At 37.2% G+C, this 22,477-nt stretch overlaps 2 protein-coding genes across 4 annotated transcripts in view; both read right to left on the bottom strand.

The window, feature by feature from the left end:
* Positions 1–22,477, bottom strand: part of HOXA3 (homeobox A3) — a 43,351-nt gene that overhangs the window by 10,289 nt on the left and 10,585 nt on the right. The window contains exons 2-4 of one of the 3 annotated variants that reach the window (XM_050938685.1): positions 21,937–22,040; positions 8,289–8,470; positions 4,202–4,282 (exon numbers count right to left, since the gene is read on the bottom strand). The gene's annotated coding sequence lies outside the window, so the exon portion shown is untranslated. Of the gene's footprint in view, positions 1–322; positions 524–4,201; positions 4,307–8,288; positions 8,471–21,936; positions 22,041–22,477 lie in introns of those variants that run through there. The other 2 variants (XM_050938684.1, XM_050938686.1) reach the window with 2 other exon arrangements.
* On the bottom strand, positions 10,018–12,015 carry HOXA4 (homeobox A4). The gene is made up of 2 exons (XM_050938718.1): positions 11,413–12,015; positions 10,018–11,006 (listed from the first exon to the last, which is right to left on the bottom strand). Exons 1-2 carry the CDS (start codon positions 11,972–11,974, stop codon positions 10,675–10,677), a joined length of 894 nt encoding a protein of 297 aa, XP_050794675.1. The 5' UTR covers positions 11,975–12,015; the 3' UTR covers positions 10,018–10,674.

Raw genomic sequence — 22,477 nt, forward strand, 5'->3', positions numbered from 1 at the left:
TACACAGATATGTATATATTTCAAGAAAAATAAGATCCTCCCAGTCTCCACTTGATCGTAAAAGACAACAGTAATGTAGCTTTAACAGAGATTTAACAGAGGGAGATCCTCGTAAAAGAAACACAGACTCTCTAGGGGCAAAAATAAGAAACTCTCCGGTTTCTTTGCTGCGAAGAGATACTTGAATATTTTCCGCAGCAAATTGAAACAAAGGGGGAAACGAAGCTTGATTTGGATCCACGCACACCCTTAAGCCTTTTCTACTGACCTTTGCCTCGACCAGCAATAACTCACCACATAAATGAACAATCAACGGAAATACCTTAAAATAAAATCCATCCTTTTTAACGAAGCATTTCGTCCTATCAGCTCGACAATAACCTTTCCATAAGGAACGAAAGCTGCAACCGAAATGGAAAGCTCTTGCAGGGGAGAGGGAGGGAAAAAATAATAGAAAGCAGTGCTTGCTCTGAACAGAAACTGGAAAAGCGTAATCACAGACGAAGCCAGCCCGGGTCTCCACTCCAAATGCCACAATAATGCGCTGTATTATGTGCTCACGTGGTCATACGTCAACTTAAATCCTTTTATTTGAAATAGGGAATCATTGAAGGAACAAGGTTTCTAAGCGCAATCCTCTGATTTTTAAAGCCTTAACCAAATACATTAAGAAGAATTTAAAGAAAAAAATCAACAGCCGGAGATGATTATTTTTTCCCCATACTTAATATTTCTTTACACAAAATCACATGCAAGGTAAGAGAAATTATTTTCATATTATGTGATTACAATGAACTTTTATATTAAACCTAATTAACTGGCATTTCCCCCAGAAAAACCCTCCACACTGATCTACATTTAATAATGGTGTGTTTTGCAATCCAATAATAAAGTCAACTCTTGACACTATTATTTCAGTAAGGACCTCCTTAACGACTACTCTCTCTGATTACCAATCTTCCCTACAGGCGTCTCTATATTGCTATTGTGTGGCGCTTGCTTAACACCCACACTTTACAACAGGGCAGCTATAGAAACTAAAAAGATCTGCGATTACCTGACAAAGGCAAAAGAGTCTCCTCTAATAATGTGGTTGATTTTTGTAGTTGTAACACCCTGTGAAGAATGCGCCTGGCTTCGGAGTGGAGGATCTGAATTTTGCAAAATCTTTTGGGACCTTCCTGTTAAACCTGCGCTTACGCATTTCCTATACAACTATTTGAGTGATGTACAAAATTATAGGCTTCTAACGATGAAAAATTTAGAAACAAAATGATCTAACTGTCCAGGAAAAAAAGGAACAGCCCTCATATACGTCTCCTGAGTTAACCTATGAAATGAACAATTTTCTAATCTGAATGAAGTCTTCCCTCTAAAACTTAGTTTTTCCTATTTACACAATCCCACCACAGACAAAGGAAATCACAAATTCAAAGAGCTCTTATCAAGATAGTTGGGGTAAATAACATATTTCACACTTGTGCTACTGTGCCACTGTGGTGACTTTTACACTCTGAATTTCTTACTATCATTGTGCATTTTACAATATATCATCTGCCTCAAACCTTTCCCCACTCTAACATTTTTACAGAAAACTTTTAGCTTACTTTTTATAGTCTTTTATCACTTCACCAATACTTTATTGGCAATAATAAGATTGTAAAAAAGATTAATTTTAACGTCTACAGACTTTATGGTCAAACTGTATATAATAATCTCGGTTTGATTGTAAAGTGGAACACCAACGGTTATTGGAATTTAAACCATCAGTAATAGTATAGATTAGTAGACATTCCAACAAAGTCAGCGTGACATTAACATAGAAGAAAAATTTGCAATATTTCTAATGGAAGTGACTTTGATACCAGTAGAACATTTATAGATTATCGTCACTAAGAACTTTCAATTTAAAAAATCCTGGGAAATATAGCATTTTAGACACACATAGTAAATGTAACTCCAGAACTCTACCACTATTTTTAACTGTATAGCAGAGAACTACATTTAAACCAATAGTGGAATTTACTAGGGATGGATTCATGGCTATTTTAAATAAAGTGATTTTAGATTCCATAAAAGAAACACATAAAAAAGGTTATCCTGCAACAATGCAACTGGAAGTAATGGATAATGGAGCAGATGCTGAAAAAGCACACCAAGTCTTCCTTGGGTCTGTTGTAAAAAGTTATCGACTGCTTTGCATCAAAAGCAGAAAGATGGCTTTAGAACTCGCAGTCCTGAGCAAATAGAAACTACAAAAGCAATAAATCACAATCATAAGTCAGAGGTACAGCTTAAACTTAAATGCCTTAACTCTAGCTATGACTATTGGCTTCCAAAACCTATTTCTATGAACATCTTTACTAGTTTTAATGATCAAGCTAATGTTAAAACTACAGTTTAACAATTAACTTATTGTATGTAGTGGATAAATTAAGTAATTATTAAGAAAAGTAACTTCTTGATATGAATTACTTCTTCAGGATGTGCTTTAGAAGAACTGGGAGACTTTCTAACTTTACCGGGTCCTGGACTGCAGCTGAAAATAATTCCCTTTCACCGGTTCTGGAATTCAATTTCTTTGGTCAAGTATCAAGATTATGAGTTTTCAAACACAAATTCAAATAGACTTGAAAGTAGCAGAGGTTTGGTTTGCCTTGCCATCCAACATATTGCTTTGTTCCTGGAGACTCAACTTTGTTTTATTACCTCAATGATTTGGAGCCCTGAAAAGTTTGTTTTAAGACCTGAAAACCTTACGTTTCTCCGAAGATTCACTATTGATTTTTTTATGCTTTGTGCAAATGGCTTTGCGTTGAGATTCCAAGCAGCAATATCAACAAACAGCTGTTTTAAAATGTGTGCTAATAAAAAGAGTCCCTTTGTGATAGATTTGAAAGCAAATATTAGTATTAATAGTCCTTTTAAGTGGCTACAGAAGTAGATTTCGAAATATTCTTGCTCTCTACCTTTCATTGTTATGCCTATGTCACTAGTTAAAAGGTAAGACTATCTCCTTGTGTGCATGAAGAAATGGAAACACTACTTGATTTTTTTTTTCCGTTCTCTCCCAGTTGAAATTCACAGGGCAAAGTTGTTTACCTATGAATATGTATTTGTTATCGATGAAGTTAGTTCAACTGAATTTTGACAATTCCTTTTCAGGTTAAAAGAAAAAGTGTATTTTAAAAAGATACAACCTATTTAAAGACATTTTTACTGAAATCGAGTGGAACTTGAGAATATATGGTTAATTTACAAATCACAATTACTTCTGGACAAAGGTATATATGTAGGGCATGCGGGATAAAATCATTATTCTACTAAATTATGCTTTCTTTTTCTTTTCTTAACATGGGAATAAATGGATATTTGCCGTGTCTCTTTGTAGGAAGGATTTCAACAGGCTATTAAATCAACACAAGCAGCCCTTGTAGCCCTATAATTTATGTCCGTCTTTAAAAGGTAGTAAACTACACTAATTATGTATCAGCATAAAAAATAAGCAGGCAAATCTGGCAAGTATTTGAAATAGTTCTATATAATCCCCTCTCTTCTACCACTGCCAGAATAATATTGTCACCACAAAGAGCACCACATTTCGTTGTTAAAAAAACAACTGAATCATGAAAGAAACATGCACGCAATGCAGAGAAGTCCAACAATATATATATAAAAAACAAACTATGTTCCTCTGGTATATTTTCTGAAGCAAAAGCCAGCGTTTCTAAAATCAAAGAATATTTATTTTTATGTTCCTAATTCCAAATTACACAGGAGTCACTGCAAAACTACTCAAGGGAACCAAACAAAAAAACTACGAAAGCCACTCAACACTAAAACTGCTTCCACTACCTGTCTCTTGCTTTGAGACTTCGATTTTGGAAGGAACTAAGAACGGACAAAGAAATTACCAACCTCTTTCGCTCTTTAAATTACTTTGCATCTTTCCTGTTTCGAATGCCTCTAAATATGAGGACTGCTATTAATTCTGTTCCATATATTTCTTTGTCTGTCGAGACACTCGCATTCACCAGCCATAGAAAATGAATGGATTCAATCAGGAACATTCCAACTAGGTTAAATATTTATCACAATAAAATCTCATTGTAACAGCATTTCCCCCCATATGCAAGCACTAGGAAATATGAACTCTACATAAAAGTACCCCACAACAGATTTTATTTTCCGAAGTCCTTACCTCCTACAATTTCTAACAGTGGACTGAATTGTTTCTTGCTGTTATCGCTCAGTAAATCGTCTTTTTCGGTGCAGTGGGGTTCTGCAAATAAGCAACAAGCAATGCCTAAATGAGAATCAGAAAGGAAGATATTTATTCATACAAGAAGTATTTGGTTTGCTTCATTATTTTAAAAGACAAAAGTCGTGGAGGAGCATAGAACTACTGAAGGGAACCCATTGATTAGTACAATGTGTAAAAGATTATTTTATACAACAGTAAAGAACACTGGTATCTGAACATGCCTTTTGTGGTAGACTGCTGTGCCTTCTGTCTTCAAGTGTTTGGAAATATTGTCATTCCAAACTCTTGTTACATGAATGTATGCTTTATTTTCCTCTGGGAAACCTTTGTTTAGGATCATTTAATCAAGAGCAGACATTAAACACAACTAGCGATGTTCATCTCTGTTGAATAAATCAAGGAAGAGGTTCCAGTTTAAATGTACGGTACATTAGGATTTTTATTCAAATACTTAAGGACTCCAGCCCGAATCTATTCCCATTAAATTCTATGAGAGTTCTGCCGTTGACTTCAATGAGAGCAGGATCGAACCCTTCAACTCTTTACAAAAAGCTGTTGTGGAAAAAGAAGAAGATGAAGCAGAAACATTTAGCACTTCGATATTGTAACTTTTTGTCGGTTTATAATATTACAGACCCCAAGAAGCCAATAATCATACTCCTCAAATATTTTTGGATCACATTTACAAAGGTATTTATCAGATATAATAACGTACCCCATGCATTCATTATTCTTAATAAAATCCTTAAGAAAATTATTGTTTCTTAAGATTGCCAGCAAATGTAAATGTTAATAGTTAACTAACAGGATTTCTTGGAAGAGTGTCATCTGAGCCTTGGAAAATATTAAGTCTGTCTTGGGAGAACTTTTCGAGAAGAGATTAAGCTAATTTAGTAGCTCCATAATTTGATATAGCTATAATAAGTTGAAATTTGGTGTAGAATTACAGTCTATAGAAAATAATGCAATAGTAGCTTACTAGGCTGTTTATTTCCCTCTCATAGATTTAGAGGGCTCACTGATAAAATCTATAAACAAATTGAAAGTTAAGTTTTTCAAATAGCTATCACCAGCTTTAATTCGGTTGCCTGCTCTTTTCTTAGCTCTGATATTCACATCGTTCAAAAAAAAATACAGTGGGAGCATAGAGTACTTGTATTTTATGTTAAAACTCATTCTTTAACCATTTTGATCCATAATCAATAATCATGTTATCAACTACAATAAAATTGATCCGAATGTCTTGATTGGGTTTACCCCCCTCCTTTAAAATATGGAATGTGCATCTGAAAATGGTGCGAACGACTTTCTGCTATTTATTTTGGAGCTATTAAATTCCGCCACAATATTTTACAGTGCCACAGTCCTTTAAACTATACTTCTTCTTGAAAGAGTTGCTAAGTAGCAATAAAGCACTTTACAAACGCTATGACTTTTTTTAAATTTGTTGTTATCCCAAATTCTAATATTCATTGCTGCACTTTAACTTCGTACATAAATCGTTCAGACTAATGAGTCATAGAGAAATTTGCCCATGACTTTTCCTTTACAATGCTTGCTGCCTTTCCATTGCTGTTTTGGCCCTGCATTAGAAGCCGGTGATTTATTAATGCCAGGAAAACTGAACAAAGCAGTCTTCCTGCACTGTGGTATCCAGCCTTCCACAGTGTGAATTAGAACATTATCAAATGTGTTTGACTCGGTAATACTTAATCACAAAAAGCCATAATGTGACCACAAAGCAGCTAAAACAAAGATTAACATTTCTAAATATTAAACTTGCTAAGTAAATACTCAGCAGACTTCAACAAAGTTAGCACAAACAATTACAATCATCAAGCTATAAGTACACACTAAATACTTACCAACATAGTCCCTACTGCTTTCTTAAGAAGTTTAGAATCTTTCAAGACAAATCGGGGCTTTTTAAAAAACTCAAATAGGAAGTTGAGTTTCACTTCAGAGAGAATCACTCCTAGTGAGAACTGACGGCCACAGATCCATTCCTGACTATCTGCGTTAATTATTTAATGAGTCACGTGACCTTAAAGAGTAAAATTTCAATATCTACACAAGAAAAGACGCAACACCTTTATCTACTAGTGCAGGGTTTCTGTTTTGCTTATTTAGGTCCTATAATCTCTGTTGGTTTTGACAGCTTTTCAGTTTCTTGGGAGATCATTTGAACATTAATAACGTGCTTGTCTGCTATTGTAGGATCAGGCAGTTCCACAGACCTTAGCTTTAAATTAGCCATTTGATTCCGGATTTTTATTGTCTACAGCAGACTGTGTTAACATGCATAATTATAGTCCATTCCTCTTCTAACAGTTATTACACATGATAATATGATGACAATACTGATACCAAACATATTTGCCCTTATGATGCCTTTAAAACTGACAAAGAATTGGCTCACCACAGTTTATCAATATTCATGTGGTATGGGAGGTCTGGGAAGAATTCTTTAGCTCTGCCATTTGCACATCTAGTGGGAAAGTATAATAAAGAGTTAAAAGAGAGGTTTTCTTTCTCTACTTAGAAAATACACAGTTAGTAGGCTAAATGAATGCCTGGCATAATTCGTTTGACTTCAGATATATTAACCCAGGCATTCATTTGAACCAGTGGGCCTCATTCAAGTCTCGCTTACATTAGTGACTCTAGTGAACTCAATGGAACAACATTGGTGTAAAGTCGTATATACTGTGTCAGAATCGGTCCCAGTGTGTCTACAATGGAGTGAACTTAACACCTTCTAGTGCAGTAACTGGGGTTAAAAGAAAAATAAGACTCAAGCTCTTAATGCTCTGTGTTCTATTCATGATACACATATCGAATATCATATTTCTCATACAACACCAATACATCTGAAAGGATACATATAATTGTAGATGTATTGGAGTACTGTTTTCAACAATCTCACAAATTCCGCAGTAGGGTGGTGAATGAATACAAAAGAGAAATCCGGGTATATGTGCTTCAAAAAATCACAGAAAGAACCCCCAATCTTTTTGTGTATTACTCTTCCAGTCGACTCATGTCATGGCTGTCACAGAATGATATGACGGAGTGTCCTAAAGTAGAGATGCTAACGCAGCGATGCTGCCAAGCTTTCCTGGCGCCCGCAGTCTGTTGGTTTCAGTGGGTCTACTGGCATGAGTAAGCGCTGCTGGCGTGACACGTGAGAAAAGGAAGGAAGGATCGGGCCCATGATCAGACTTCAGGATTGGGATGGAGGCTCGGGCTAGGGAGGGGAGAAGAAAGATGGAGTCTCCTGACAAGCTTGTCAAGACCTCCACCTTCCTTCCTCCCCTACCCATCCCCCACCCATTTACAAAACCCAAGAAGCAGTCCATAGGGCGCAGAGTATACCAAAAAAATGTCAGAACCCCGGCTAAACATTCAATGGAGAATGGTTATAGTTATTAAATACTGCGCTCTGCTTGTCACAGATGAGTTCCTCTTGTAATAAAACACCAGGTATATTAGAGATTGCAGGAGAAACTGGAAGGCAGACCTTGAAAAACTACCATTTTTCTTGGTGGGCAGGGGCGGGGGGTTAACGGCTTGGCTCTAACTGTGACAATTAAAGTGACTCAGACCTGATTTTGTCTTTATTTGAAATATTGACAAAGTTCCACCTTTAGCATTTTGTGCCGCTTTCCTTTGTGGCGAGAGCAGATAAATACGTGTGTGTGATAGAGAGAGAAAGACAGCCAAAGAGAGACATTTAGGTCCAAGAGCTGGATTTAAAAGGATACTGTCTTTAAAGGTCAAGGGTTTGAAGGGTCAGTCTGCTTCTCTAAAAAAACAATTAATGGGATAGAAAATTTGTCCTTTCAGTGAACTCTTCTGGTTGCCCTAGCAAAGGCTGGACAATGCCAGAGTTTTAAGTCTGCGATTTAATGTTCTAAGTGATTGTAACACTGATTATATCACACGAGAAGCACAGTAACACTCACATATCAAACACTATTCAGCTTTAAAAACGGGGGGGGGGGGGGAACAAATGAAAATTTACCTTAAATGATGATAATCTGCCATGTGATATTTTGCAGTCCGGGGCTGATTCTCCACCAAGACAGGATACATTTTTTTAGCAGACAGCCAAGATGCTGTGTCTTTACACGTGACCGCTTTTTTTTCCAGGAAAATCCTTTGCGTCTTCATAGACTTTTTCCAAGAGAATGCCTTTCAGAATGGCTGTTGAATTACAAAGAAGTATTTATTGTAGGAGGTGATTAATGATACTCAGTAAAATTGCTATTTTCAGAGCGTGTTTTCATTTAGTTTTACGAAGGGAAAATAGGTTTATAAGCATAGTCTTCAGTAATAAATTATTCTCAATTAAAATGTTTGATTTGGGATTTTGATCATTTCTGCTAATTTGGTTTTGAAATAAATTGGGAGGAAATGTTCCACACAAGAAACAAAACAAAGAGCTGTACGTTGTAGAGAGTGAGAGATACCAGCAGTTACCCCACCTTCAGATATATTCAGTTTCCTTGATTTTGGGGCAGCTAACATGGAAAACGTTTTAGGATTTAGTAAACAACAGCATGGTAACGGAAACATACTTCTCAGGGTGGTTAGTTCAATGTGAAGACAACACTGTTTGCTAAACGTATTTACAACGGTCATAGCTTTGATGCTGAATATACTCTTCCAGTGACATGTTAAATTTTTCATTGAAATGGTATGTGTTCCTGGAACAGGCAGTGATGCTCACAATATTCTTGTGCCAGTGTGCTTTCTTACTGAGTGAATTGTGATATATTTAAATAAAGAACTAAATCTTGCTCGCCTTACTCACGTGAGAAGACTCGTTTAGTACCTGGAAACACGTTCGTAACTATGGCGAATAAAATGTGGCCCTTATTCTTTTCCTGGCAGAAAAACAGTGATAGAGTTTCCGCCTACAAGTTCTTCTGCTCAGTTAATACGTTTCAATGTCAATGATACTTTCGAGAAAGTGATATGAAAATCCTTATAACTTGTATACATTTTATTGTAAGAATTCCACCTTTGGTATGTTTCTCAACATCCTTGACAATGAGAAGGTTAGTATGAGTTTGAAACACCTGAATACGGTTTTCCAGAATCATTCTGAACACATCTACCAGATTAAACCTCTGGGTTGTACCAGATTTCATTTAATTATTAAGGTTATTTCTGTTTACACCAAACACTTTTCAAAATAGATGCCTTTGAAATAAAGAAACTTTTATCACCCATACATCCCCTTAATTTTTCATAGTGAATTGACAAGTCACAATAAATACCAAGTGAATGAATAAATAATGACTGGACAGATATTTTTAAAGTGTATCATGGTTAGCTGTCTTAGTTCTACTAATGTAAATTAGTTCATTTCAGTTCATTGACTCAGTGTGAAAGTCCTATTTTTCTGTGCATAGGGTGGGACTAGCCATGTACATAAAAAGGAATAGACAGACTGAACCTCTGGCAAGGTTGCTACAGGACACAAGTCATCGAGGCAATAAATAATACATATACTTGTTCAAGTAGGCTCTACTGTTTGTGAGGGCAGGCAACTAACATGAGCATCTCTTTAACTAAATTTGAAGGCAAACAACTGTATTGACAAGATTAATTCCAGTTAAAACAATGTGATAAGCCGTTATTTTTAAATAATTGTAGTTCTATCAGCAAAGCATAACGTTTAGGAAACAGCATTACATGAACTTGTGTTTGAAGCCTTTAATTTTTTTTTTGTACAGAGTATTCTTTATTACCAGTATTGGCAATATATACATCACACCAAAATTCACCAGTTGTACACAAAACCGAAACAGACAGACGTGCCAGATATGAAGACAGCAACAGCCTTTAATATTTTTAAATAAATGCAATAGGAGACATGGGGAAAACGATTATATCACAACTACCGCAATGGCTATGCTTAAAAACAATTAAATAACTCTTGTTACATTAAACATTGCCTGTCAGACTGTAATGGGACAGTTTTCATAAAATCTCCATGACATAAAATTTGGTTTCTTCTGTCTGCATATACTGGAGAATCCACGAACATTGCACGAAACAACACAACTCAAGTCAATGTCTTACACCAAGTGTCTCATGAGTTATTGTTTTAACTGTATTTTATTTTTAAAGTGTTATGTACAAAAGAGTCCTTCTTGAGTACATAATTCATCCATTACAGCATCCAGCACCCTGTGACACTGAAGGTACAGCGTATTTTCATAAATACAAAAGAATGATGGGAATGGAACCATTATGTCTGTACAATGTAGACAATTTGTCCAGGTTTTGGTTTCAACAGGTACCCTGCACAGGGCACGTTTCTTCTGATTCTGTATACAGTTGTTTTGGTCCAAATGGTCAACAACAAAACTAGGCAACTGAAAAAACAAATATAAAAATCATGATAGGGCTGATGAGTTGGGTGTTGACCCATCGAGTTGATGGTGGTGGCCCTGTGTCTGTGCTTTGGCTTGCTGACTAGCAGTGGATGGGTTTGAGGAGCGCATCTTAGTGTTAGGCAGTTTGTGATCTTTCTTCCATTTCATCCTCCTGTTCTGAAACCAGATCTTGACCTGGCGCTCCGAGAGACAAAGTGTGTGTGCTATCTCAATGCGTCGCCTCCTGGTCAGGTAACGGTTAAAATGGAACTCCTTCTCCAGCTCTAAGACTTGTTGTCTGGTGTAGGCAGTTCGAGACCTCTTGGGTTCCCCTCCAGTGTAATTGGGATTGACTGAACACACACACAAAAAAAACAATTGAACATAATCATTATATAATAACTTGACAACAAGTTCAAATCAGAGACATAACTGCAAGAAAATGTTTCACAGGCTATTGACAATAGGAAACAATTGAAGAGCAATAAAAAATGGTGATGGGCATTTGGGTGGAAGAAAAGCTTCAAAGACACATAGCCCAGAGCCACTGGCAGGGCAATTAAATTTATGGGGGCTATAATTACTGCCCTAACGGTTTGGCGTCTCGTAAATCTCTCGATAAAGGACCCCGGATACAAAAGGTTTCTCACGTTTGTATTAGAAAACGCGCGCACATAAAAACCCAACCCAACCCAACCCTGCAGCACCTTCAGCGTCCTCTCCTCCTCCTCCTCCTCCTCCCCAGGCAGTCCCACTCACCAGTGCTCACATGGATCTTCTTCATCCAGGGGTAGACCACGGGCTCTTTGCCTTTGAGGCCAGGCAGGCTCTTGTCAGGCAGGAGGGGGCAGCCTGGGCTGGCCCCGGCCCCTGCGGCGGGGGCTGCTTCGCAGTGGTGCTGGTGTTGCAGAACGTGGCTTTGGAGCAGGGGCTGGGACTGGACATGGTGCCCCTTCGGTGGTGGTGGTGGTGGAGGCGGTGGAGGAGAGGCGCCCGGGGGTGGCTGCTCCTGGCCCGGGTTGGCGCTGGCGCTGCTGTAGCTGTAGGGTGCCTCGGGGTAGCCGGGTGGCTGCGCTGGGTAGAGCGCCTCGGGAAGAGGAGGAGGTGGCGGTGGTGGCTGGTATCCAGGGTCTCTGCTGGGCCGCTGGTAGTAGTCGGGGAGAGACTGGCCCGGGTGCGCAGGGTGCTGGTGCAGGTGCGGCTGGTGGTGGTGGTAGGTGCTGCTGCTGCTGCTGGCGCTGCTGTGCTGCGAATACTCCTCGCAGGGCGGGAATTTGGGCTCGATGTAGTTGGAGTTTATCAAAAACGAACTCATGGTCATTAATTTGTTGAAGTGCAAAAATACTAATTTTTCTCGCGTTGTCGTTTTTCTGGGCTCGGCGAGGCCCCTCCTCCTTCTCCCCCTCCCCCGCCTTTCCTCCCTCCCTCCCCCTCCTCCTCTCGCCGCTGTCAAGTGCCGGCTGCCAAAGTTTGGGCCTCCCCCCTCAACCCGAGCGAACAACACACACACACACACACACACACACACACCACCACCACCACCACCACCTGACCGGCAGGGCCAATTGCTGAGCTGTTTGCGGACCCCGGATCAGGAAATGGAAAGATGGTGAGTGCCGGAGGAGCCCGGGCAGCAGCAGGAGCAGCCCAAACCGTCTCTTACCGAGTTGGGGAGAGAGGTCCCAGCAATGGTAAAAAACTGTGCAGCCAGAAAGGGGAGCGAAATCCGAGCCGCATCTTAGTATCCATCGCACCAACCACCTCCCCTAAACCCGCAGTTCGACCAGATAACTCTCAAATGGGTGGCCTCGGACTCTGAAAACAGGAGAACAAGATTTTGCTCAAAGCCACGCGAGTTTGAGCTTTGCTACACTGTGATTGCTGCTTATTGTGGCCAATTACTTCCCCCTCTTCCCTGTGGAACGGAGAGAGAGAGAGAGAGAGACCTAAATTCGGCGCTACCAGTCGCAAATTCATCTTGGGCACAAATATTTTATTTCTCTAGCATTTTTTGGAGGGGGAGCGGAGAAGAAGGAGAGGGGAGGAAAGGTGGGGGGCGGATCAGAAATCAACGAGAAACTAAAATGTAGTATACAGAAAAAGAAATTGACATTGCATAATACATTAAATAAAATGACAATCGTTTACAACTCTCCATTTCAAAATCACTTGATTTAGGATTGGGCATACATTATATATCAAGGTGGAAATGAGACTGCTAGGTCCTGTGAAATACAGGCCAACTAATTGCAAATCAGTATTTGTTTCTCTATGATCTGTCCCCAGGGCTTTTAAACGTTGTTATTGTATGATAATTTAGTTATTAGAGAATCTTTTATCCCTTTGTAGATTGCGAGCTGCGATAACATAACTAGATTCGGAAGCTGATATAAAGGGGAGGAAGGGCCAAATAGATTAGTTAGCGGTGCTGTGTGCCATTAACGATATAGTTAGCGAAGAAAGAAAGAAAGAAAGAAAGAAAGAAAGAAAGAAAGAGAAAGTTTCCAATAAAATGAAAGGACTAACTGGGAATATTTCTTTCCGAGTGAGAGTATTTCCCAAACTACAAATTTACGTTTTGGGTTTTGGTTTTGGTTTGGTTTGGGGGTTTTATTATAGGATAATTCACTGACTTCAGAAAGTAGCCTACAATACTGAAATTAGAATGCAGAAAAAACTCTATGACTTCTAAATTGCTAAAAATTAGTCTGCTAACAATATTTGCAGTTCAGGAAGGAAAAGAGGCAACCGACTGACCTTGGATAATTGAAATTTGATAGTTAAACTAATTACACCATTATTTTAAAATAATACATTACTTATGAATTCCATCTGCTGTTGTATGTTTGGAGTTAATATTGAACTTTTTAGAATTTATTTTATATTTTTGTTGGTTGGCCCGTTTATAGAAAATCGAATACAAATATTTGCCACCCTCTTCAGCAGCATTGTTCCTGAATGGATAATCTCACCTTCGAGAATAGGAAAATGTATCTAACTGAATATATAAAGCAAAAATGTTGGTACAATTTAGATCTTTTTTCCTCATAGTGGCTATCATGGCTTAAATTCAGATTGTTGTCTTTTGCAGTTGTATAGATAATATTATATAAATATAAAATTATAATTTAATATATGTTAGGTCTAACTAGATACTGACACACGTATACTGCATTAATTTATATTATAAACATATAACTACACATATATTGCAGACCATTTGGTGTATATTTGAACATTTCCAACTTACTTACATAAACAATTACTCATTTTTGCTAATATCTAACGTCTAATTTGCAAAGAGAATTAAAGCACTTAATATTTACCATTATTAGACTTCAAAGTATTCTTGTTCAACTCATTTCCTGCTGAAAGTCTATGCAACTCTTTAACTGGTGTGAAAGATATCTTTTTCTATTTACTTTGCATGTAGGAGAAAATAGGGTTACACACACGCCATAGGCGTCTAACATCCACAACTATTCAACACTACAGATTGTAGAATACACAGGAAGGACTAGATTACTGGGACTATTTTTCGGCGAAACCCAAATATCTAAGCGTGGCAAAGAGATGAGATTGCTAGAGACACACAGCACGTCGTTTTCGGCGCACAGCTGTACATTCATACAGAGATACATTCATACAAATATACGTAAGAGCGCATAATTGCATTAAACTGGGTTACCCTAAATATTATCCTCCTAATATAAGGGAGCTCCTTAGTTATGATGGACAGAATACTCTAGTAACTACCATACTTCAAATTCTCAGTAAAATACAACGAAAGCTGGTACCTTATTTTGTATGCTGAGTGTTGTATTCGGAGAGCTTCCCAGGTTCTGATTAATAATATCTACCGTGATTAGATTTCAAAGTATACTTGTTCAACTGTACTTCTTTCTACTGTGGAGCTGTGTTTCTCAGTGAAACAGAAAATAAAACAATTTTGCATGCGATTGTAAATCTACAAGGTGACCTCAGCTGCTCAGATGAAGCCTGTTTTTCCTGTGGTTCTAGCAGCCTGTGAAGATGTGCTTATGCAGGATCTCCAAAGGCCTGTTCCTTGTCTTTGTGGTTTTGTTATCATAAACAAGAACCCAGCCAAGACCACCAAGTGTTATCTTACACACGGCCATTTCGACATTTTACTGCAAGATTTATGGATGTCATAAACAATCTCAGAACCATCCTCGGATATTTCCCGTTACCCGACTTGTAGCACCATCCCAGCTTTAAAAACAAACAAACAAACAAAAAACAAAACAAAACAAAACAAAACAAAAAACTTTATTTTTATTTAAGAAATAAGACCATATTTCACACGCTTAAACAATTAACATAGGACCCAAATTTTACCAGCTGAATCTTGCGATAGACGAGATTGGGAATTCACTGAAACAAAGTTGATAGTGCGATATCTAATCTTCATGCACCAACAGGCTCCAATCCCATGCATACCCAAACAGTCTAAAAGAGTTCTTGTGAAACATACAAGCACATCTGCTGACTTCCATGCGTGCGGATAAAATAGTTTTACAACCAAAGAATTAAAAAATAATAATTCAATTTCACTTTTTAACGTGTGCATGCACCAGAGAGGGTGGACAGAGCGAAACTCGCTAGCAGCCTGGTTTGAATCTGATTTGAACCATTTTGAATATATTTAGCCCCAGCTTTCCCTCTTGAATGCAACCCTGTCCCAAGTTTCAAAGTGACCGAAAAGTGACACCGTGTGCATTTTGTTTCTTATTAATCTTACACATTGACAGTCTTTGTTAAACAACAAGGCGTGCCCTTCACCAGCCGACATTTTCATATTTGTTAGACGCGGTGACCTGAAGTTCACCTCGGCCTTGGACTTAGTTTTTCTAAAAGGTCTATAACAGTGTCTTTTAGATAGCAGGGTGCTTTGCTCAGGTCACTACTTCTAAAGGAAAATTAAGAAAAAAATAGCGGGAAAATGTAAACGTTATGGAATGTATCGACTGTATCTCTCCTTTCTTCTTTGGGAATCATAAAGCCCTCAAGACAGTTACTCAGTTTAACATTTGTTAGCTATGAAACTAACCTGCTAAACGGTTGCTTTAAATAGTCAAGATTGGGGCAATGGTTGAATTTTGGCCTCCAAGTTCATTATTTTATAAAGCGAGTACTTCACTGGCACTGTATATGTTCTAACAACTGGATGTTTGAAGTGATTTGCTTGCTCTATACCGGCATGGTTAAATAAACACACACAAAATGTGATTTGTGTTAGAATTTTAAATGAATGGTCTTTTGACCAGACATTCTACACCACAGACCAGTGTGTGCTGCATTCAAAGAATGAACGTACAAAGGCAAGGAATCTTTCATCTCAAACTAATAACTGCTCTGTTTCCCTTTTTTAAAAGGAATCATTTAAACAATAATTGAGATAAGTCAATATTTATTGAAGTTGCAGTTGAACTCTGAAAATATTCTCATTGATATTTTTATTTCAAACTGTACTGAATACATGGATTTGCATCCAAATAATTGTTTTGGTAAGTAAGAAAGTAGATTTCACTTCCCTCGTTTTGTGTAATTTAGTTATACTAACAGCTTTTCGGTCAGGGAGTATCAAAGACTTGTTTTTCTTGGAAACAATCTGCCTAGCACTCCTTAACAATATATAAATGGTTATATACTTCAGGTTACTACCAAGACTTTCCTTTTCTCAACAAACAAATGATCTAACAGTATAAAGTAATCTCAAGTGAGGGAAACGTTCTTTTTAACCCAAAATATGCAATCTGACTATCTTATTGCAAGTTGGCAACATCAGTATTTGATGAACAATGTATACGCGGTGTGTAATGATATTTATATGTTTCCACACTGCTGTCATATACAAGCGATGTAGGCATAATCTCCAATAATATCTCTCAATGATTTGAAATCAAACAGCTCATAATTTATTTTCAACAACTCCTGCTTTCTGCAATGATCCACGAGTATTACTGACAAATAATTAATTTGTATCCAAATAATTAGGAATATCGTATAATCCATGCCTGCTTTTTTCTTAATTCAGCTAAACATGGATATAGATGAAGTACTTTTTCCCAACTGACTTCCTCATTATAACCCCCCCCCCAATTCCCCAGACCTTTTATATCTGAATATTTTGGATAAACTTTCCCTCTAAAAAAAAGAACTGCTTCAATATCATTTCGACCTGTATTTATGTGCTACACTGTATATTTGGTTTATAATTACCTTCCCAATTTCTTTGTGTAATACAGTGTGTTGCTTTTTATTAGCATACTTAACTTCAGAGCTAAATCTTCAAGACTGTCACAGTCTTAAAGACAAGAACAATTCTCAAAAACTTGGAAAGAGTTCTTTACCCAAAAAAATTCAGCTTAAAAATACCCTGATACTTCTTTAACTATCAATTTATGTCTGAGAATAATTCCAGATAGCTTTGATAGCCCTGATATTGTAGAACTGTATAGAGCCGTCAGGGTTTTGTTTGTTTGTTTGTTTTTGTTTGTTTGTTTGTTTGTTTGTTTTTCTGCGGAATAATCTCTGTTAGTATCACAAATCGCCCCAGAATTCTGAATTTTAGATTTTCACTTTCGGACTAAAAATATAACCTGAAAGTATTACCTACAATATTTCTTTATTAAGTACAGTTTAGTGCTCACTACAGAAATTATAGTAAAAACAAGACGCTGCTAGGATCGATACACGTGTTAATAGATCTGCTCATGTCTTATCTTCCTGATAGTTTGGAAAGTGAAAAGTCCTTACATATAGCCTCTTTGGGAAGTTATTATATTAAGGAGTGTGAAACATTTTGTTACCGGACCATGGTATTGAAGAATATAGCTATGAACGCGTTTTGGTGTTCTGGAGTAACATGCACGTTTACCTGGTGCATCTGAGCCACAGATATTCAGACTCAAAGGTGGCTGATAAGTCAAGATGAAATACAACATGTATTACTCTTGAAAAGAGGAATTTTCTATCCTTTCCTCGGTAATTGAGGTCATTCAACCACTAGAGTTCACCTGGAGTCCATACTGTGATACACGCTTAACTCAAAGCTATTTTATCTTTTGTGCTGATAGTCAAGATCTCGACTATAACATTGACATCAAACTCTGTCTGGGTGGATGACTAAGAGTGGTGCAAAACGTAAACTTTTGACCCTCAACTTTTTGACCTGCAGTTGTAACGCCCTAACCACAAAGATATACAAAAGCTATGCAGCTTCTTTTAGGAGCAAGAGACTTGGACTGTTTGTTTCAATGGTTCTGCTGTTTTCCACCCTGCTTTTTAAGGAGCTTTTTATGTGTGTGTGTGTGTGTGTGTGTTATTATTGTTAGGGTTTTTGTTGTTGTTTGTTTGATTTGAGAAAACTGGATTTAAAAAAAAAATCTCTCACCATTGTAAAGTGCTCTTGTGCAAACTCATTCGCCAGCGCTGGAGAGACTAGATTAACTGAAAGACGCTATATGGTTACAATTGCAGGTGAAAGTCTGGTAAGTTCTGGACATGGAGTCGGAAAGAATGTACCGTATAGCACTGGGGGGAAGATGGAGCTATATGTTGCTAAGTACTTTGTCATTTCGCCTTTATTTAAAAATAAAGAAACTCTAATTGTTTGTGAAGCCTTGTCTAGGCAAACGAGTTGACTGTGAACTTGGTCTAAAGCGAGCTCTGCTGGTGATTCCTAGGGTGTGCAGATTTATCTTTTCTGCATTTATTTAACCTGGCAGTGAACTGCAAGGGCTGCCATTTGTTATCCAGAGACAGACTTCACCTCAAGCAAGGACTGTTTCACAAAATTGCAATAATTACCCAATAACCTTCATAACAAATATTATTATTGAAAAGACATTTTTTTGGATATAGAACAGATTCTGTAAGCGCACCGTAAAGGGGAACCTCTGCAAATCTTGCACATTCTGTGTCTTATGTGGTATGATATACATATGCAGCTATATATACATATGACTAAGATGGTACACAAGTGTTTGTTTTCCTCAGAAATATTAGTGAGGATGCTTTCATTTAAAAAGGAGAATGCTTTCAAATATAAGCAGGCTACTGTAGGAGTCATATCTTTGTACTATTCAAAAAAAACCCAAACACTGAAAAAGAGAAAAAGATAAGGGGGGAAGAGATTTCTTATCTTGGTCAGAAGGTTTATTTATTTATGTATTTAATTTATTATATCTGTATTAGCTGTGACGGGAAAATACTTTCCTCCAGTACGTACGATTTGAAATCGAAAATCATGATCAGCCCATATGAATCTGTTACAGTCAATTTCCCATAGAGCAGAGAGAAAACATTTGTATTCTCACCCTTCTACAGACACACCCTTACTAAATGTAAGGAAATGGGAGAATAGTAACTTCGCTATGTTTAATAATTAGCACGTGTGTAGGACTCAGACAAATCTATCAACCTAAAATTACTTGCCTTTCACAAGACGTTATACTTTAGTGAAAGTCAAGATTTCCAAATTACTAGGTATACGCACAAACGGGTTGCCTAAACTTTAATTGGCCTTATGCTGAGACACGCCACACTACACTAAAGTATTTCTTTCAAAGGAGTTAGCAAATTGTATTTTAATACCAAGCAGGCCACCACTTGCGATGATTTCAGTAAAATAAACTCAGGTGCACTGAGTCCAAAAATACCGTAGAAAAATAATATGCACAGAAAAGAACTAAATCTTGATTCCAAATGATCATTCTCTACGAAGGAACCAGCCACTTCCCCTCAGAAGACAGTTAGGATCTGTGAAAGATTTTTAAAGTTTTGCCTTTTGAAGGTCTCTGAGTTTTCCGTTCCAGTGTGGATTATAAAATCTTAGCGCATTTCTGTTTTAAGAGGATTCAAGCTGCCATAACTTTGAGAGTGACTCAAGACTAGAAATACTTTAAAGTTGTAGCAATTTTTCAACCAACTTTGTGTCTCAAGAGTGAGTCTCGTAGTTCCTTACAGAATGTATCTGTAAATATTGGGATATTTCCACAATACCCAAACATGTCCACACTGTATCTTACATATAGCATGCTTGAGAAGCTAAAATTCAAAGAATTTCATGTTGGTATCAAATTATTTACTTCCTTCACTGACAATTCACAAACTCAGAAGACATTAAGGTCCCTTAAAAAGACTTTAAGTACATTTGCCTTACGGTGAATATCCAGTTCTCACAATGTAACTAAGAAACTGAGATATTCAAACGCTTATCTTTAGTTTTCATCTATGAAATAGCAGAAATAAGGGCTTTTTCTTCAGAAAACCACCAATATATGAAATCAAAACTTTGAAACTAGCCTATGTATGATTTTTGCCATTAAACACTGCCCGGGTATTATGACGCATAATTAAATGTATTCCTATCAAATATAACTTTGCTGTATTCCTAATACTGAATCTGTTATATCTGTGTACCATGAAACTGCCATAACTGTTTGTTATGGGGATTATTCTAGTTTGTACTTTGGCTATAAAGTGCAATAAAGAATGCACTTTTAAATCTACCTCTTTTCCATTTTATTATGGGAATTATAAGCAAATGTCATTATCTAGTGTTCATAGAAAGATACTAAAACACAAAAGCACCTAAAACTTTTTATCTTATGTTGGGAATTAACTCAAAATATTAAAAGATTGTAAACCTACCATATCTTTTGGAGTAGCTCGAGGGGTTAACCTTGAATATATGATAGTGTTTTATCAATGTATATACCCTTGATTATTTGAAAAAAAATAAAACAAAGATAGAATGAATTTCCTATTTCCTTCTTAGACCTTGTGGAGGTGTTATGTTATAAAGGTGCAAATAACAATCTTCATAATTCTCTGAACTCTAACACCTTTCTGCCATTTTATAATAGTTTCAGCTATCCTATATTACGAAAATTAAAAATACTCAAAGAGAAAAGAATCTAACAAAATAAAGCCAGAAATCATCTAGTGACAAACAACCCCGATCTTCTTTAATCTCGAATTTATGACATGTCAGGAAAAATAACATCATGCACTGCAGCTTTAAAGAACTCTGTTGCGTCTGGTGTACTCCAAAATGATCAAACCTTAGATAGATAGATAGATAGATAGATAGATAGATAGATAGATAGATAGATAGATAGATGTCAAAATTTGTATTTACATTTCTGTGGGCCTAATCCTTCAAATCTTTACTCAACTGAGTAGTCATCACCCCAATAGTCCTAATGGGTTCAGTGAGACTACTCACCTAACAATGGTCTTGTGAGTAAGGATTTTCTGGATCTGGCTCTTGTTCTACAATGAAGGAGAAGACGGAGAGAAAGTGAAAGTTTCTTTCGCCCTTTCATTCAGCCCTGAAAATTCAAAGACTAAAGTTAAATCCGGCCATAAAGTTTACTGCTGAGTAATCACACTCTGGTGAGAATAGTCCACTTAAATAAAAAGAATGTTGAAGTAAACACGCAGCTGGGGCCTACCTCACAATTGCTAGCCAGTAATATCTGTAGCTATATAGAGACGGGGTTATTTACAATTGCCTATAACCTGGTCTGTATTTCATAATTTACAGCATTGTGACCTGTGGTAGCTTGTATTAACGTTGCAAGTTACAGTCAATGTGTTTCCTTAGAAAGAACAGCGGAAATACACAAAATGTATACTGTCTCTGGAAAAAGGTATAACAAAGTTTTAAGTGGCTATGAGTGACCGTACATACCACGTATACACATATGGATACACAGTCATATAGATATAGCTATCTATATAACACAGAGCAGTAAAGAGGAATCCTAAACACAAAAATTCAATCGATGCCATTTTAATGCTTGCTTTGGTGTGCAAAATATTTTCCAGTCCAAAGATTACTACCACATCGGCATGCTTATAGGTTATCATGCCTCTATAAGACACTTCTCAAATAATATCAACTCATGCAATTCCCTTTAAAAAATTCGCTGCAGCATCTACTCTTTGCTAAACAAAAACCTTTCCAAACTGGAAAGTCTATGGACCAAAGGAAGTAATTATCTTCTGCAGTAGTCAAAGTAATTAAAGTTAGGCCTCAAAATCCATCTCTGCCAAAGACGCTGATTGTGGTTTACTTTGATTTGATTGTTAAACTATAGAGCTAGCTGCTGAACGTTAGAATCAGAGAGGGGAAAACTTTTCAACGAAACCTGTATCCTTAGCAGATTACTCTGCATTTCTGAATTCAATGTGACAGTCCAGTTCTCCACTGTACAAATAAACTTTAAGGAACTTGTGCATAAAACTTACCTTGACTTGCAAGGAGCCATTTTTCTTAGAACACTGAGAACTTGTGATTTGGATACTTCTGTACCTAAAACTGACAATTTGAATGACCAGGAGGCACACGTAGCCTGCAAAAGAGTCAAATGAAGTCCAGCGTCAGCGAGATTATATGTTATGTGGTATATAATGTTGGATGTCAACTCCCCAAAACCATAAAACTTACTTTAATGGCACCACGTGACTTTTTATAGCCAGTGAGCCTATCTGTCTGTGCTATGGATGATTTTACGATCTAATTCATAGACAAAACCCTATTCATTTGGCACCCAAATGTCATATAGCCGGAACTGGGGCTTATAAAGTTTACTGTTTTATAACTTTTAAGGGAAGGCATCAGTGTAACCAGTTAGTAAATGTGCAAATCTCTAGTTGCTCTTAGAAGCTCAGAAGAGTTAACCATTCAAGCTCTGATGGGGTAAGTAACATTACATTTATAGAAAACTAATTGTAGAGAAAAGAAAATATCTTTAAGGGTGAAAAGCGGGAAGGTGGCTATAGGGTGTTG

Source organism: Gopherus flavomarginatus, chromosome 2, assembly GCF_025201925.1.
Source record: "Gopherus flavomarginatus isolate rGopFla2 chromosome 2, rGopFla2.mat.asm, whole genome shotgun sequence".
Lineage (NCBI taxonomy): Eukaryota > Metazoa > Chordata > Testudines > Testudinidae > Gopherus > Gopherus flavomarginatus.